The 14,663-nt window shown below is 50.4% G+C and overlaps 1 protein-coding gene across 4 annotated transcripts in view; it reads left to right on the top strand.

Moving 5' to 3' along the window:
- Positions 1–14,663, top strand: part of LOC119372695 (gamma-tubulin complex component 6) — a 318,918-nt gene that overhangs the window by 234,493 nt on the left and 69,762 nt on the right. For 3 of the 4 annotated variants that reach the window (XM_037643145.2, XM_037643144.2, XM_049419622.1), the window contains 2 exons: positions 9,087–9,219; positions 12,786–12,840. In XM_037643145.2, the coding sequence (XP_037499073.1) occupies positions 9,087–9,219; positions 12,786–12,840 (188 nt within the window). Of the gene's footprint in view, positions 1–9,086; positions 9,220–10,778; positions 10,979–12,785; positions 12,841–14,663 lie in introns of those variants that run through there. The other variant, XM_049419621.1, reaches the window with a different exon arrangement.

Below are 14,663 nucleotides of genomic sequence, written 5' to 3'. Positions count from 1 at the left end.
AAAAAACTGTACATAACATGCCCCCTATGCCTTACTTGGCCCAATCGTCTGTCGGATTCATTTGCTTGTGTCCTACAAAGAAACAAGCCCCTCTATCTATTCCCAAATAGTCACATATTCTGGCATGTTTCTCCACAAGTTATGGTGAGGGTCAAAGTTAAAATATGAAACTTCACTCATTTGACAGCCACAACAATCAATGTTTCATTTCAAGAAGAGCAATGAAAAAAAAATTAATTTTTGAAGATTCTTTTTACCAAGTGACAGTTTTGCACCATTCACAAAAATAAATTGGTGGACAGAAACCAAACAAAATGTTTTTGGCCGTAAATATGCTACATAATGATCAGTCACAATTCTTTGGAAAGAAATTTGAGATGGTCGAGCTCAATGTCTGGCGTGGAAAAATTACATTTTACTCACGAGCAACACTTGGCAAGCATTTCAGCCTTTATCCCGGCTGTGCTTGTTACTGCCAAAAGCACTGTGGCCCATTTCGGCGTACCAGAGGCGCTCCAAAGTGAGCGGGGTTCTGGTTGCACACGCTTGCACACTTTTGCCAAGAAACATGGGTTCACAATGTTGCTTGTAGTCCTCAGTGGAGCGGTATTGTTTCTACATCAGAAAAGAAGGTAAGGCATGCAGATGCCCCCTTGTTGGTGTCTATGTGAGAGGCATTTGTTTCTTATGTAAGCAGCCAAAACTATCTACATGCCAGGCCTCAACCATGAGATGCATTGCTTCATTTTTGTGCCTCTGTGAATTCATCGAATTTTGGTGTGCACTCTGGACAATGTAAAGAAAGATTGGATCTGGTCCTCTCCATTTTCGCAACAGCCCATTGACCCTATGCAGAAGTGGCCACTCCACGCCACTGTGTAAATTGGTGGGTGTGTGTTACGAAATGAAGGTCTGTCCATATTTATTACCTTCTCATTTTTTCTCTTACGCAGCCATAAAAACAATGCCATATGTACTTCCCACATGGTTTCGATAAGGAATGGATGTATGGAATACCTATGACTCACTCCATGTTACTCTTGCTTTCTGCAACCATGCTTGAGCACGACAAAGTGATACTAGACTTGTTTTAATGTCCAGCTGCAGTGGCTACTACGACGTGAAGGCAACCTAACTCTAATGGATGCCCTGTGCGTTAAAATTTAGCCCTGATTTTGTGCGCACATGATTTTGTGAGAAGAGAACTAAGGGATTACATGCCAATTTAATTTTTTACAACCTTAGAATGCTTCTATTGAAGGGGTCAGCACACATGGTGGGAAGAATGTGGCAAGCCTTTGATATTGTCACGTGGTCGTGATGTCGACGAAGGCAGCAGTCAGCACATCAGAGATGGAACTCTTTTATTTAACCGAACTTGTGGCCGGGAAACTGAAGGTCAAACTACAGCAATACACTGATAGCGGCGAACAGAGCGTCGACCGTCGATCAATTGACAAGCAGTAAAGCGCGTTGACATTTATAAATGTGCCGTCGAATATTCCAGCGTTATCGCTGGTTGTCGCGCAAGTTCTAGAATAAGCTCGAGTGTTCATGTCTTGCACGCAATCTTAACAAAACGATCTACAATAATAGCGAAGCTTCTCGAACAATGAGGCGCGGTTTGCACTGAGCGTTGCTGGCAGTCTTTGTGGGCGAAAACCGAATACAGCAAAAGTGATAACAAGAAACGCACGTGGCAATGCCCCCCTCTGAAAAAGCATCGTCCCGATGCTTAAAACAGAACGGGGGGGGGGCTAATGCATGCAACAATAAATAACAATAAAACAAGAAAGTACAATACACAATAAGCACAAGCAAGGTAGTACAATAATCAAGCAAAAGTACAGTCCTAAGATTCACTAACGTGCCTAATATGGCTTGAGGCGCACGACATGGACGACTTCAGGTCGCGCACGGCGCTGCTGAAAGTTCATAATGCCGTCAGGGACAACCTCGTAGTTGAGTGCGCCGAGGCGTTGAAGTACACTGTACGGTCCGAGGTATCATCAAAGAAGCTTCTCACTAAGTCCCCATCGGCGTATTGGCGTCCATACCCATACACGGTCACCGGGTTGGTATTCCATGTGGCGTCGTCGAAGGTTGTAGTGGCGGCTGTCAGTCGACTGCTGGTTCTTGATCCGTAGGTGGGCGAGCTGTCATGCTTCTTCGGCGCGGTGTAGGTAGGTGGTCACGTCGATATTTTCCTCGTCGGTCACGTTTGGTAACATGGCGTCGAGCGTCGTTGCCGGGCTCCGTTCGTAGACCAACTTGTATGGCGTCACCCGCATCATTTCTTGTACGGCTGTGTTTTACGCGAAGGTCACGTACGGAAGGATGGCGTCCTACTTGTGTTCGACGTCGACGTACGTGGCCAGCATGTCGGCAATGGCCTTGTTTAGACGCTCGGTGAGGCCGTTGGTCTGTGGGTGGTAGGCGGTGGTCCGGCAGTGGCTTGTCTGGCTGTACCTCAGGATCGTGAGGTAGTCAGTAGCTACGACGATCTATTTATTTTCGGAAGTCGATGTTGGGAACGGCCCCAGTAGGTCCATCCCGATTAGCTGGAATGGTCGGCGAGGAGGTTCGATTGGCTGAAGAAAGCCTGCTGGTCTTGTCGGCGGTGTCTTGCATCGCTGACAGTCTCAGCATGTCCTTACGTGGCGAGCGACGTCGGCGGCCTGGCGACGGCGATCGGGAAGGTCGTCGTTCTTGTCACTGTGTTCCGGTGAGGTAGTCGTCGATGTCGCGAGGCCGTTCGCCTGGCTGCGGGCGCGGCGCGTTGACGGCGAATCTGTGTAGCCCCATCTGTCGGTACTGGCAGTGGCGGTACGTGTGGCCGGCCTCTCTGCAGTGGTAGCAGAGCGGGCGGTTGTCAGGGGCGCGCCAAACATCGGTCTTCCTTGGCGCGTAGCGCTGTCTGACAGGCGGATGGTAGGGTGTCTGTGGCGGTGGCGGCGTCTGGCGACGGTACTGCGGCGGTGTGGCGTCTTGGCATGGGCGTGGAGGAGGAGCATGACGGCAGGCTGCAGCAGCATAGTTCATTGAAAAGAACACGCCGGGGCCGTGGCTGGGCCAAGACAAAACATTATTGCGATGGCGCGGTTTAATGTAGCGTTGTGCGAGAGGGGTTAAGGGGAAGGGAAGGAGAAGAAGCAGTGGTGATAACGGCGGCTTCGGCTGGCGTGACGTCACGGATACATCATTCCGCTTCCCCTACGGTGAGTAACGGTCTGGGGGTTTGCGTTGCCGGCCCTAGCGACGCAACACCGGAGTTGAGGGGCTCCCGGCGATCTCGCTCCTTGTTGGCGCTCGCCTCGGTGTTCCTCCTGCTAGGGCCCCGCCGGCCCCGGCGGCAGTTTCGAGGCACCGAGAGTCACTGGCTTCTCCCTGGTCATGCTCCAACTACCGTGGCTTCACCTGGTCGCTGTGGCGCCGAATGGTTTCCCCCTCAGGACCATCGGCATTCACCAGGCGGGCTCCGTCTGTCGATGTAATGCTGGCTGGAGTCCACGGCTCGCCTCGCCCAAAGTTCCTCGCCCAGACTGGCTCCCCGGGCTGCCACCCATCGAGGGGGGGACGGTCAACTGGTGAGGGCGGAATGGACACTGCGTTGTCCAGCCTGGAGCGAAGATCGTAGCCCATTAGGAGTTGCGCTGGTGTCCGGCCCCCGGCCTGCGGCGTCCTGCGGTACCTGTGCAAAATCCTAGCCAGGCGGGTTTTCAGTGACCCTTGTACATTCTTCTTCAGTGAATACTTCACAGTCCGAACCGCCCGCTCCGCGAGCCCATTGGACTGGGGGTGATACGGTGCTGTTCGGAGGTGTACTATGTTATTCAGCTTCGTGAAGGTGTTAAATTCCCAACTCGTAAACTGTGGGCCAGTATCAGATACCAGCGTCCGGGGCAACCCGAATGTACTGAACAAGGTGCGCAGAGCCTCTATGGTGGCGTGTGTGGTGGAACTCTTCATGGGTATCGCTTCTATCCACTTACTATGTGAATCCACCACAATCAGTAGCATGTGACCATTGATCGGCCCCGCAAAATCGATATGCAGCCTCGACCAACGCTCATCCGTTTCCGGCCACGCAACAGGGGGTTTCTTTGGGGGCATAGGGGCAGCTTGGATGCAACTGGCGCATAACTTAACCATGTGCTCAATGTCATTATCGATCCGGGGGTACCACATCAAGGAGCACCCTAGCCGCTTCATTGAGCAAATCCCTTGATGAGTATCATGCAGCAGACGTAACATTACTGCTCGGGCACTCTTAGGGACGATCACTCGATGGCCCCAATAGAGAAGCCCATAACTCCCCGTTATCTCAGCTTTCCGGTTGAAGTATGGCATCAAGTGCTGGTCCTTAGGCCCCAAATTTCTTGGCCATCCCTCTTGCACCCATTTTTGCACTTTTGCTAAATCGTCATCAAGCTCCGTGAGAGTGCCCAGTTGCTTCGCAGACATGACACCATCATTGAGGGTCTCCGTGAGCAGCACATACTCACCGTCCACAGTTTCTTCCTGCGTCTCTGGCTGGGAAGTTGCTGACGTGGGGAGTCGGCTGGGGGCATCGGCTGGAATGTTGTTTTTCCCGGGCTGGTGTTTGATGACGTAATCGTATGCGCTCAGCAGCAGGGCCCATCGCTGGATTCGCGCCGCGGCCATCACGGGCACTGGCCTGTCTGGGTGAAAAAGTCCAACAAGCGGCTTATGGTCTGTCATCAATGTGAAAGTATTGCCGAGCAAGTATTGTCGGAATTTCGACGCACCAAACACAAGTGCCAAGGCTTCACGCTCCAGCTGCGAGTAATTTTTCTCAGCTCCAGTCAATAACCGAGAGCGGAACCCTATGGGCCGAAGTACCCCGCCCCCGACATCGTGTGAAAGCACTGCGCCGATTCCGTCCGGAGAGGCATCGCATTCCAGGACTAGCGGCTTGTGTGGGTCAAAATGCGCCAGAAAGTCTTTCACACTGCTGAATGACTGCTGTTGAGCGGTACCCCACTTCCACTTAGCTTCCTTCCGGAGTAGTTGATATAGGGGTGCCATGGCGGTCGATGCATTCGGAAGAAACTTGTGGTAGTACGTTACCATGCCGAGGTAGGACCTTAATTCTGCGGAATTCCGTGGTGCCTGAACCTTAAGGATGGCGTCTATGTTTTCCGTCTTTGGTTGAAGACCTCGAGCGCTGATTCGATGCCCCAAAAAATCCACCTCTGGTTGGCGGAACTTGCACTTGTCTGCGTTCAGGCGCACGCCGTATTCCCGGAAACGCTTGAATACTTCGTGCAGGGTGGTGCAGTCATTGCGTTTCTCTGCCACGATGACGTCGTCTAGGTAGACCTGAACACCCGGAAGTCCCTGCAAAATGGTCTCCATACGCCGTTGGAACACGGCCGGCGCGGACGCCACTCCAAAAGCCAGGCGAGTAAAGCTGAACAGTCCCTTATGCGTGTTTATGGTCGTGAGTTGCATGGCTTCCTCATCCAACGGAAGCTGGTTGTATGCCTCCCGCAAGTCTATCGTGGTAAAAACTTCACCGCCATTTAATGTAGCCAGGATATCCTCCACCCGTGGCAACGGATATTGCTCAGTGCGACAGGCTTTGTTGACCGTTAGCTTAAAATCGCCGCAAAAGCGGATGCAGCCATTCCGTTTCACTACTGGTACCACTGGCGCTGCCCACTCCGCATGAGGCACCGGTACAATAATACCCGCGCCCGAAAGGCGGTCCAGTTCCGCGTCGACCTTTGGCCGAAAAGCATACGGAACTTCTCGTGCTTTCCAAAATTTCGGCACCACGTTTTCTCGCATCTCGAAGTGTACCGGTGGCCCTTTTATGAGCCCTAAACCTGGCGCGAACACATCAGCGTATTCTGCTAGCAACCGGTCCACGTTAACGTCGTCAGCACCGAGTAACGGCAGTTGCTCACCTGACGTGTTCACGTTCATGACCGGTGCCTCGAGCATGTGGAACGCTTGAATCAGGTCGCGTCCGCAGAGGTTTGGGCCGGAGCAACCAAGGACTTGCAAAGATCCAGCCGTCGACCTGTTTCCGCACGAAACCTTGAGCTGAAGTTGTCCCCGCACTGGAAGCCGTCCCAGGAAGCAGGTGAGTTTCATTGGCGAACCACGCAGCTTCGGCCACACTGTTTTGTTCCGCTCATATGTGGGCCACGTGATGACCGAAACCGGCGAGCCTGTGTCGACCTGCATGTTCACTGGAACCCCACCACAATCCAAGGTGCGCACGATGGGTTGCGTAGTGCCGACGTGGCCGATGTGACTGTCCGCTGCCTCCAGCGCGAACATGCCGTCCGTGCCAGTGTCTTCCTCCCGCGACAAGGCGTGTACTTGGCGTTCTGGTGGTACCACCCCGAACCCACTCTCACGGCGGCAACAGGCTCGAGCGATATGACCTCGTTGTTTACACTTGAAGCATGACGCCGAGCGGAAGCGGCAATCCTCGGGTCCGTGCCCTTTTTCTCCGCAGCGGTAGCACGCAACAATCTGTGGCCGGCTTCATGGGCGATAGGACTGGCCTCCCAGCGCATGCACACTTGCCTCAGCTGTGGGGCTTACTATCTCTTGCGCGTTGGCCTCGGCCATTTCGGTAGATATCGCAATTTCTTCCGCTTCGCTCCTCGTCAGCTGTGGTTTCGCGAGTAGCTGCCGACGCACTCCGACGTTGTGCAGACCACACACGATGCGATCTCTTAGCATTCTGTCCAACGAAGCACCAAAATTGCAGGTGTCCGCTATCTGTCGAATCGCCACGATAAAATCCTTGACCGGTTCGCCGGGCAGCTGATTGCGGGTGAAGAACTTATAAGACTGTGCTATCTCGTTCGGTTGCGGCGAGAAGTGCTGCTTAAGCAAGGCTATCACTTGTGGGTACGACAGTTCATTCACCTTATCCGGAGCACAACGTCCGCTCAGTACGTCGACGGTGTGGGTGGACAGTGCAGTCACCAGCAGGGCCTGCTTCTTGTTGTCTTCCGTGATGCCATTACCCTCAAAGAAGGCTTCCAGCCGAACCTGGTACGCGGGCCACTTGTCGCTCGTCTCGTCGAACTGCGGCGGGCTGGCGTATCCTCCCGTGGGTGCGGCGGCCATGACGGACGGAGTTGACGCCCCGCTTTCGCCCATCCTTGTCGCCATTGAAAAGAACACGCCGGGGCCGTGGCTGGGCCAAGACAAAACTTTATTGCGATGGTGCGGTTTAATGTAGCGTTGTGCGAGAGGGGTTAAGGGGAAGGGAAGGAGAAGAAGCAGTGGTGATAACGGCGGCTTCGGCTGGCGTGACGTCACGGATACATCACTCATAGCTTGCGGCTGCGGCTCTGCTAGCTGAGGCGCGCCCAGTGACTGCTGGATCTCCTGGCGCACGACGTCGGCAATGGAATCTACTTGAGGTTGTGGTGAAGATAGAATTTTTCGCAACTCCTCTTGCAGGATTGCTCAGATCCCCTCGCGCAAGTCGTCGGAGCCGAGGACATGAACAGCTGCACTGTCTTTAAATGCCCGGCGATTGTACTTCCGGGTGCGCATCTAGAGCGTCTTCTCGATGGTTGTTGCCTCCGCGAGGAATTCTTGAATGGTCTTGGGTGGGTTTCTGATCAGTCCCGCGAACAGCTCCTGCTTTATTCCTCGCATGAGGAAGCGAACTTTCTTCTCCTCGGGCATGTCAGGGTCTGCGTGGCGGAACGGTCTCGTCATTTCTTCCCTGAAGAGTGCCACATTTTCGGTTTGGCAGCTGCACGCGGGTTTCGAGCAGAGCCTCGGCCCTCTCCTTGCGGACGACGCTGGTGAATGTTGCCAGGAACCTGGTGCGAAAAACGTCCCATGTTACCAGGGTTTGCTCTTGGTTCTCGAACCATGTTCTAGCTGCGTCCTCCAAGGCGAAGTAGACATGCCATAGCTTGTCTTCACTGGTCCAGGCATTGAAAAGGGCGACTCGGTCGTAGGCTTCCAGCCAGCTTTCCGGGTCTTCGAACGACGATCCGCGGAAGGTTGGCGGCTCCTTGGGCTGCCAAAGAAGGATCAGCGCAGGCTGCACGGGGTCAGCCATCGTCGCTGTGGTCTATGTTGGGATCTGCGGCTGCCTGGCTTTTTCGGGAAGGAGCCCGTGCTCTGGCTGCAGTCCCTTCTGCCTGCGGTTTGTTCGATGATCCAGGTTTTCCTTGCCGTCGTCGTCGCGGCTTGGGCTTGGGTTAGCGCCCCGCGGTGGCGTCCGGATCATGAAGCAGCACCTCCACCAGATGTCACATGGTCGTGACATCGGCGAAGGCAGCAGTCAGCACGTCAGAGATGATACTCTTTATTTGGCCGAACTTGTGGCCGGGAAACTGAAAGTCAAACTACAGCAATACACTGATAGCGGCGAACAGAGCGTTGACCGTCGATCAACTGACAAGCGGTCAAGCGCGCCGGCATTTATACATGTGCCGTCGAATATTCCAGTATTATCAGTGGTTGTCACGCAAGTTCTAGAATAAGCTCGAGTGTTCACATCTTGCGCACAATCTTAACAAAACACAGTTTGCGCTGAGCATTGCTGACAGTCTTTGTGGACGAAAACCGAATACAGCAAAAGTGATAATAAGAAACGCACGTGGCAATATATTGTGTGTTAGGGTTGGAAAAAAACAATCGTGAAAGGCGCTCAAAATGACTGATGTTTAAAGGAAGCAATAAAAATAAATACACAGAAAATAAAAGGCAGCGGAAGGAAGTGTGGCTGGCTGTCCTTGCTCCCTTTCTGTTTCTTGAGGTGTATTTCTCTTTCTGTCTGTACTCGTTCTCTTGTCCATCAGAGCTGGTCTAATCGGCGCGCATGTTCTGGGAGCAAAGCAGAATACGAAGAAAGTGCACGATGGTGGTAATTTTTTTCATGACTAACGGGCTTTCTCCGAGCTTAAGCAGTTTTGCTGTTAAAACATTCTGCTTACAGAAAAGCCTTCATAATCATATTAGTGTCAGCTGGGACACAGTAGGCGTGTGCTGTGAACGCTTGCATTCCTCCCCGTGTGTTTTGTCTGCCTTGGGAACCTGTTTGGCATTAGAATGACTGTGGTCTTGTGCAGGTGGACTGGCCACTTAGCGTGGTGATCAACAGGGCGTGCCTGCTGCGTTACAACAAGATATTCCGCTTCCTCCTCAGCTTGAGACGAGCTTTGTGGGCGCTTTCAGACATCTGGAGCCGTCTCAAGCCATCCGGTGAGCTTCTTTTTCTGCTGAAAGAAAGGCCAGCTACCAAACATCCATCAAAGAGCACAGCCCTGATACTATTGGCTTTGTCTCCCCTGCATGCACCATGGTGTACAGGCGATGATTTTCATGCACCCAAGATGTAGCTTTGCAGAGGGAACTATAAAACATTGCCCAGGCATTTTGAGAGACACCATTTGAGTTGTATGTTAGGCTGTGAAGGTAAAGCTCCTATACTTCATAAAGGTACTGCCATTTGCTCTCCCCTCCGCCACCTCCTCTCCTGCGCGTCTTTCGCAAGCGACGGCAGCGCCCTCTCGAACGCTCCACTTGGACGCGTGAAGCTTTCAGGCCGGTTGCGCGCTGGCACTGCCGCTTTAGCCACAGCCTTTCTAGTCCAGCCGTGGCCTACGTGCCATGTCTCGCATACGGCTGTGTGTAATGATTCTCTTTATTTCTGCATTTATTTTCAATTGGTGTGGATGTGTGCCCCATCTAATTCTCTTATAGCGCGCCAGAAGAGCTGCTGCAAGCCATGTACAATTTTTAGGAAATTGCACGTCACTTACGGTTCTTTTCGGAGTGTAACGTTTCCCTGTGTATCAGGCGTGGATATCGGTAACTGGGTTTACTTAAAAAAGGTTGACATAAAATTCTGGAAACACGACGCGCTATTTATTGCATCGGTAAGAAATATTTACATGGCAGCTGTGATGTCAAGTCACGCTGTTTGGGAAGGAATAGTTCCCGTGCGTATAAACTATCTCTATCATATATAGTAACTGCAGCAATGCCTGCAATTCCCATGAAGATGCTCGATCAAAACTTCATGACATTTCACATATGTTACTTCTCCTCGGCCTGCCCACCGCGGTGATGTAGCGGTTTCGGCGCTCGCCTGCTGATCCTAAGGTCGCGTGTTCGGTCCCGGCCACGGCGGTCGGAATTCGATAGAGGTGAAATGCTAGAGGCCCCGCGTACTATGCGATGTGAGTGCACGTTAAAGAACACCAGATGGTCAAAATTTCCGGAGCCCTGCACTACGCTGTGCCTCGTAATCATATCGTGGTTTTGGCTCGTAAAACCACATGTATTATTATTATCTCCTTTGCCTGCCTGATGACGTGTGCTCGCAGTACGCCGTTCTGGGACGTTTGGCCTGTGCGGAGCAGCTTGCACCCATTGTCATATGCATGACGCTTGTATGTTAACTGATAATAAATGAAGTTATTAAACCAATAAATGAAGATTTAAAAGCAGTATGCTAAAACCAACGACATTAACCCACTCATTCTATTGAAGTGCCGAATTTCAAACGGACATCTTCAGCGGCTGCAGCTCGATTAAAGATCCCACTCAACGAGCATACCTTTCTGAAACATGCTTTTATTGCCGTACTTTTACGCAATGCGAGATATTTTGCAAAAGTACAGCACAGGTGATATATGCCATTTGTAGCGTTTTGAAACTTATGCGCTAAATGTGTGACGCGATAATTCATGATGACACGCCGGTTGATGAGCCGCGGTCCGCTGAACTAAAGCCCCGCTCATGTTCCGAATTTGCAGAAAGTTCTGACTGTCACCCAGAAGTGGTTCGCCAAATTAGACAATATGATGGAGGAGCTGCAGGTAAATGCACAGCTTTGGATAAATTCTGCGCACTAGGTTCTTTTTTTTTTTGCTATCGCACTTTCATTCCAACGCTCGCTCTGTCTTCGCCCTTCCATCCGCACATCACAGTGAAAGGTTAGTAGAATGTGTGGAACACAACCTAGTGTTGCAGTGCACGACACACGTTCTTTCAGAGTTAATAATATGTGAGGTTTTACGTGCCAAAACCGCGATATGATTATGAGGCACGCCGTAGTTGAGGGCTCTGGAAATTTCGACGATCTAGTGTTCAAGACGGTCACTTGCTCAAGCAAGTGACTGTCTTGGTGCATGTCAAATTACACAAAATTTCGCGTGACATTAAGTAAGTAATACACCACATATGTCACACGGCAAAACAAGATGCATATCAAGAGTTAAAACGCACGAGCACATACCTCACAAAGCTGCGCCGATCTCGGCTCGAAGTTTGCTCGACCTATTCTGTGGAGCCAGACTTTGCGACGACCTGCATTCTCTTTTCCGTGAGGAATGGCAGAAAACTTTTTCCCTTGGGTGCCACGGTTATGGCAGCCAAACGCACAGCAACCCGGCATCGCGACAAAATGAGCGAGACGCACAAGTGCACTTCACACTTCGTGCACTTCACATGGGGCGAACACACAGCACATGGCACGTTGGAACGTTCAACATGGCGCCGAGAGGTGAAGGAAACAAAATACCGAGAAAGAGGGTGCGCGCTACCACATGACTGCAGCCGTCCTATCAGAGGCGTGGAGAGGAGGAAGCGGCGTAGATCAAGAGAAAGCTGTACTTTTCCGAAGGTATAGGGGCTTTATGTGAAGGTGCTTTGCTTGGCCTGCATCATAGCTGTAGTGACGTTCCTGTCAAATCCTTGGTGTGTAGCACAGAGACTTGTAAAAAACAAGGGACACACGCAAGTGCTAACTTTCAGCAAGAATTATTATATGCATTGAAAGGGCGAACAACTGAGGCATCTGCAAACACGGCTGCATCAAGGAAAAGTAGTTCTTTCTTTGTTAAAGATAGTGGTGGTGTAATAGTGCAACCTCGGCCAGGCTTATGAATAGATGTCGATTGAATAATCAACCTTTGTCACCGTGCCTATGTGCTCTCATCAAAAGTTGAAATGTGTGGCTAGCCACCTGTCGCTACCTTTTTTTACATTGTTGCAGTGAGCCAGTTATTGAGACACCTTTGCTATGCATTATATTTATCACACGATAGAAGTATTTGGTAAGTGATGCCTTCTTGGCAGGGCACCTTACGTGCTCTGTGATTCTTATTGCATCCACGACTGGGTTGCTGCTTTTGCACAGCTTAGCCAGCTTGTTTGACGCCATGAACACGATGGTGATCCTTTGGAGATGTGGCATAGCAGCAAACCTATTTCGTTAATCAAGATGAGCTGTTTGTTTGGCCTGGCAAATGGGAGGTTTTTTGAGTAGGGCTTCTGCAATTGATATCCTGCTTGGCAGTGAAGGGTCACACCCAAGAAATGGATCTTTTTAGGCCATTATCGAGGCACTGTTGGACAATGCTTCTTTTTACTACTTTTCAGTGGGACGATTCGAACAGTGGCTTGTTTACCCTTGCTTCATAGGACCAGCACATGCAGTTGTGTGATCTGTGAATGACCACCTGTTTTTTATTAAGTGTGACAAAGGTTATTTTGGATGGGAAGCCACAAACATAATAGCACTGGCATGTGATTGCTTTCAACCAGTGGTGCTTGCACACAAGCTTCCGGGCGAGCATTGTGCTATGAAGTTCCTCGGTGTAACGATTTCATTTCCATGAAAGCCGCATATGCTGGTCTTGAGTGCGTGTGATCCAGTTAGCTTCGGTGTGTGTTCTTCACAAATCTCTGCGCTAAATTCCATGTCAAGTTCCTGTCAACCGTATATTGAAATAACGAGCACATTATTGTACTTTGTATAGCACTTCCCAGGAAGCCAGACTCGTCACTGGAATTCAGGCAGCTTCAACTGATGAGGTAAGTGACCGGACCACCATTTGGCGCTTTCTACCTTGCTATGATTTTTCTGAAAGTTTTGACTTCGGTTTGACTCCGCCACAGTTAGAGCAGGGGCAAAACAGCGAGCATAGGGTAACTTCTAGGGGAGTACACAAACAACAACAACAGAAGGCAGTGTCTCCATGGCGGGAAGCCGTGTGATTGGGAGCATACACACAGGAGACTCCCTCTGCATAGAGTGATTCCGAATGAAACATTGGCGAGTGCCAACCAAGGTGAAAAAACAAAATTACTCGCTGTGAACGAGGCTCCCAGCCAAAACATCAGCAGATGCTAAACATGTCTGCGTGCACAGCCTCTGTAAAGGATGAAACCAGTGCTGCTTTTTTAAGAAAAATGGAACCTTTCCAAAATCCTTTTACAAATTTTCTAAAGCTAATGTAGAAGGAAATACATAGTCGCATCAATAAACAACAATGTTTACACACTGGGCAACATTGTCAAAAATCTCTTGTCACAGATGTTGGATATTTCTTATTGTACCAGGATGTCTATGCACCACTCAATCTATTTCAAGAGATTTGGTGCTTTGTGGTCTTGTCAAGTATGACCCCCGTCTGTCTTACACTTTTTCCAAAGGGTTATTAAGGTGATGGCCAAATGCTAAGCATCACACTAGAACCAGAGGTGCAGTCCATGCAGTAGACACACAGCTGTTGGCTATACAAAATAAATCCCAAACCTTAGGCGCATGAAATATTCAGACTGTGCTGGAGTGTGATACGTGGCAAGCACTGTAGACTCGTAAAGGTTGCCGCGCATTCTGATTATCGCTATATGGCACTCGTGATTCATGTGTTGTCATAGACAAGCCTACTCTGGCGACTCAGAAAGTTGTCGATAGAGATCCAAAAGAAGTTAAGCATGCAGGCACAAGAGGTGACTCTACGGAGGGTCTTACTATGAATAGGCTTTCATGTATGCTTATTCGGTAATAAAGTGTTGCAGTATATCACGCAACTGATGTCACTTAGTGATCAGCTGCGCTGTTTTTCCCCGATGGGATGTCATTCGGTATTGCCTGTTTGTGATAATGTTGAACTTAATGGGTCAACGTGGCTGACTTGGACTTTGTGACCCATTCTGCATGTTCATCGTGAAAATTTATTGTTGATTTAAGCATAGATGCTGCTGTGGCAAGATCTATTGCTTTCCTTTTGGATGCAGTGAAGCAATTCGTTCCGTCATCCATCGATCAAAAAAGAAACGCCAGGCCTGTCCGGGAAGAGCGGCATTTCTATAGAGCCTCTCGTAAACTCTCTCGGGGCTACTAGTACAAGTACGCTTACCGCCATAAATCATAATTTTTGTGAAGTTGGGAAGCACCTACTACGCCATTATTTGTCTTTCTGCGGAGAAGCAAGGTACCGTCTGTAAGGCATTATGTGCACTTTTTATTCTGCTGTGGCTGATGATGATGAAGAATTATGGCTGAGCCCTTTGTAACGGGTTGGAAGCATTCAAGAACCCACTCGTTGCGCAATTCGCATTGTGTGATGCCTGGTTACAGAATTCATGTTGTGTGACGCCTGGTTGTTATTTTACTCTTCTACCACACTACATTACACATGTTAATGTGGTTCCTTCCCGACATGAAGGCTGTATAGGGTCTTTTTGCAAAGTAGTTTCAAGCACCAGCATGGCTCTGAGGTAGTATACTGGGCTCCCACGCAGAGGAACCAGGTTCGAACCCCGTTCCATCCTGGATATTTTTTTCTTATTTCGTTTTATTTTTCGTGGTAGTGGTTACGGACACCGGCGGCGGCGGACAGCTACGGCGG

This window comes from Rhipicephalus sanguineus, chromosome 10, assembly GCF_013339695.2.
Source record: "Rhipicephalus sanguineus isolate Rsan-2018 chromosome 10, BIME_Rsan_1.4, whole genome shotgun sequence".
NCBI classification, from domain to species: domain Eukaryota; kingdom Metazoa; phylum Arthropoda; class Arachnida; order Ixodida; family Ixodidae; genus Rhipicephalus; species Rhipicephalus sanguineus.
This window is presented reverse-complemented; position numbering and strand designations above follow the sequence as displayed.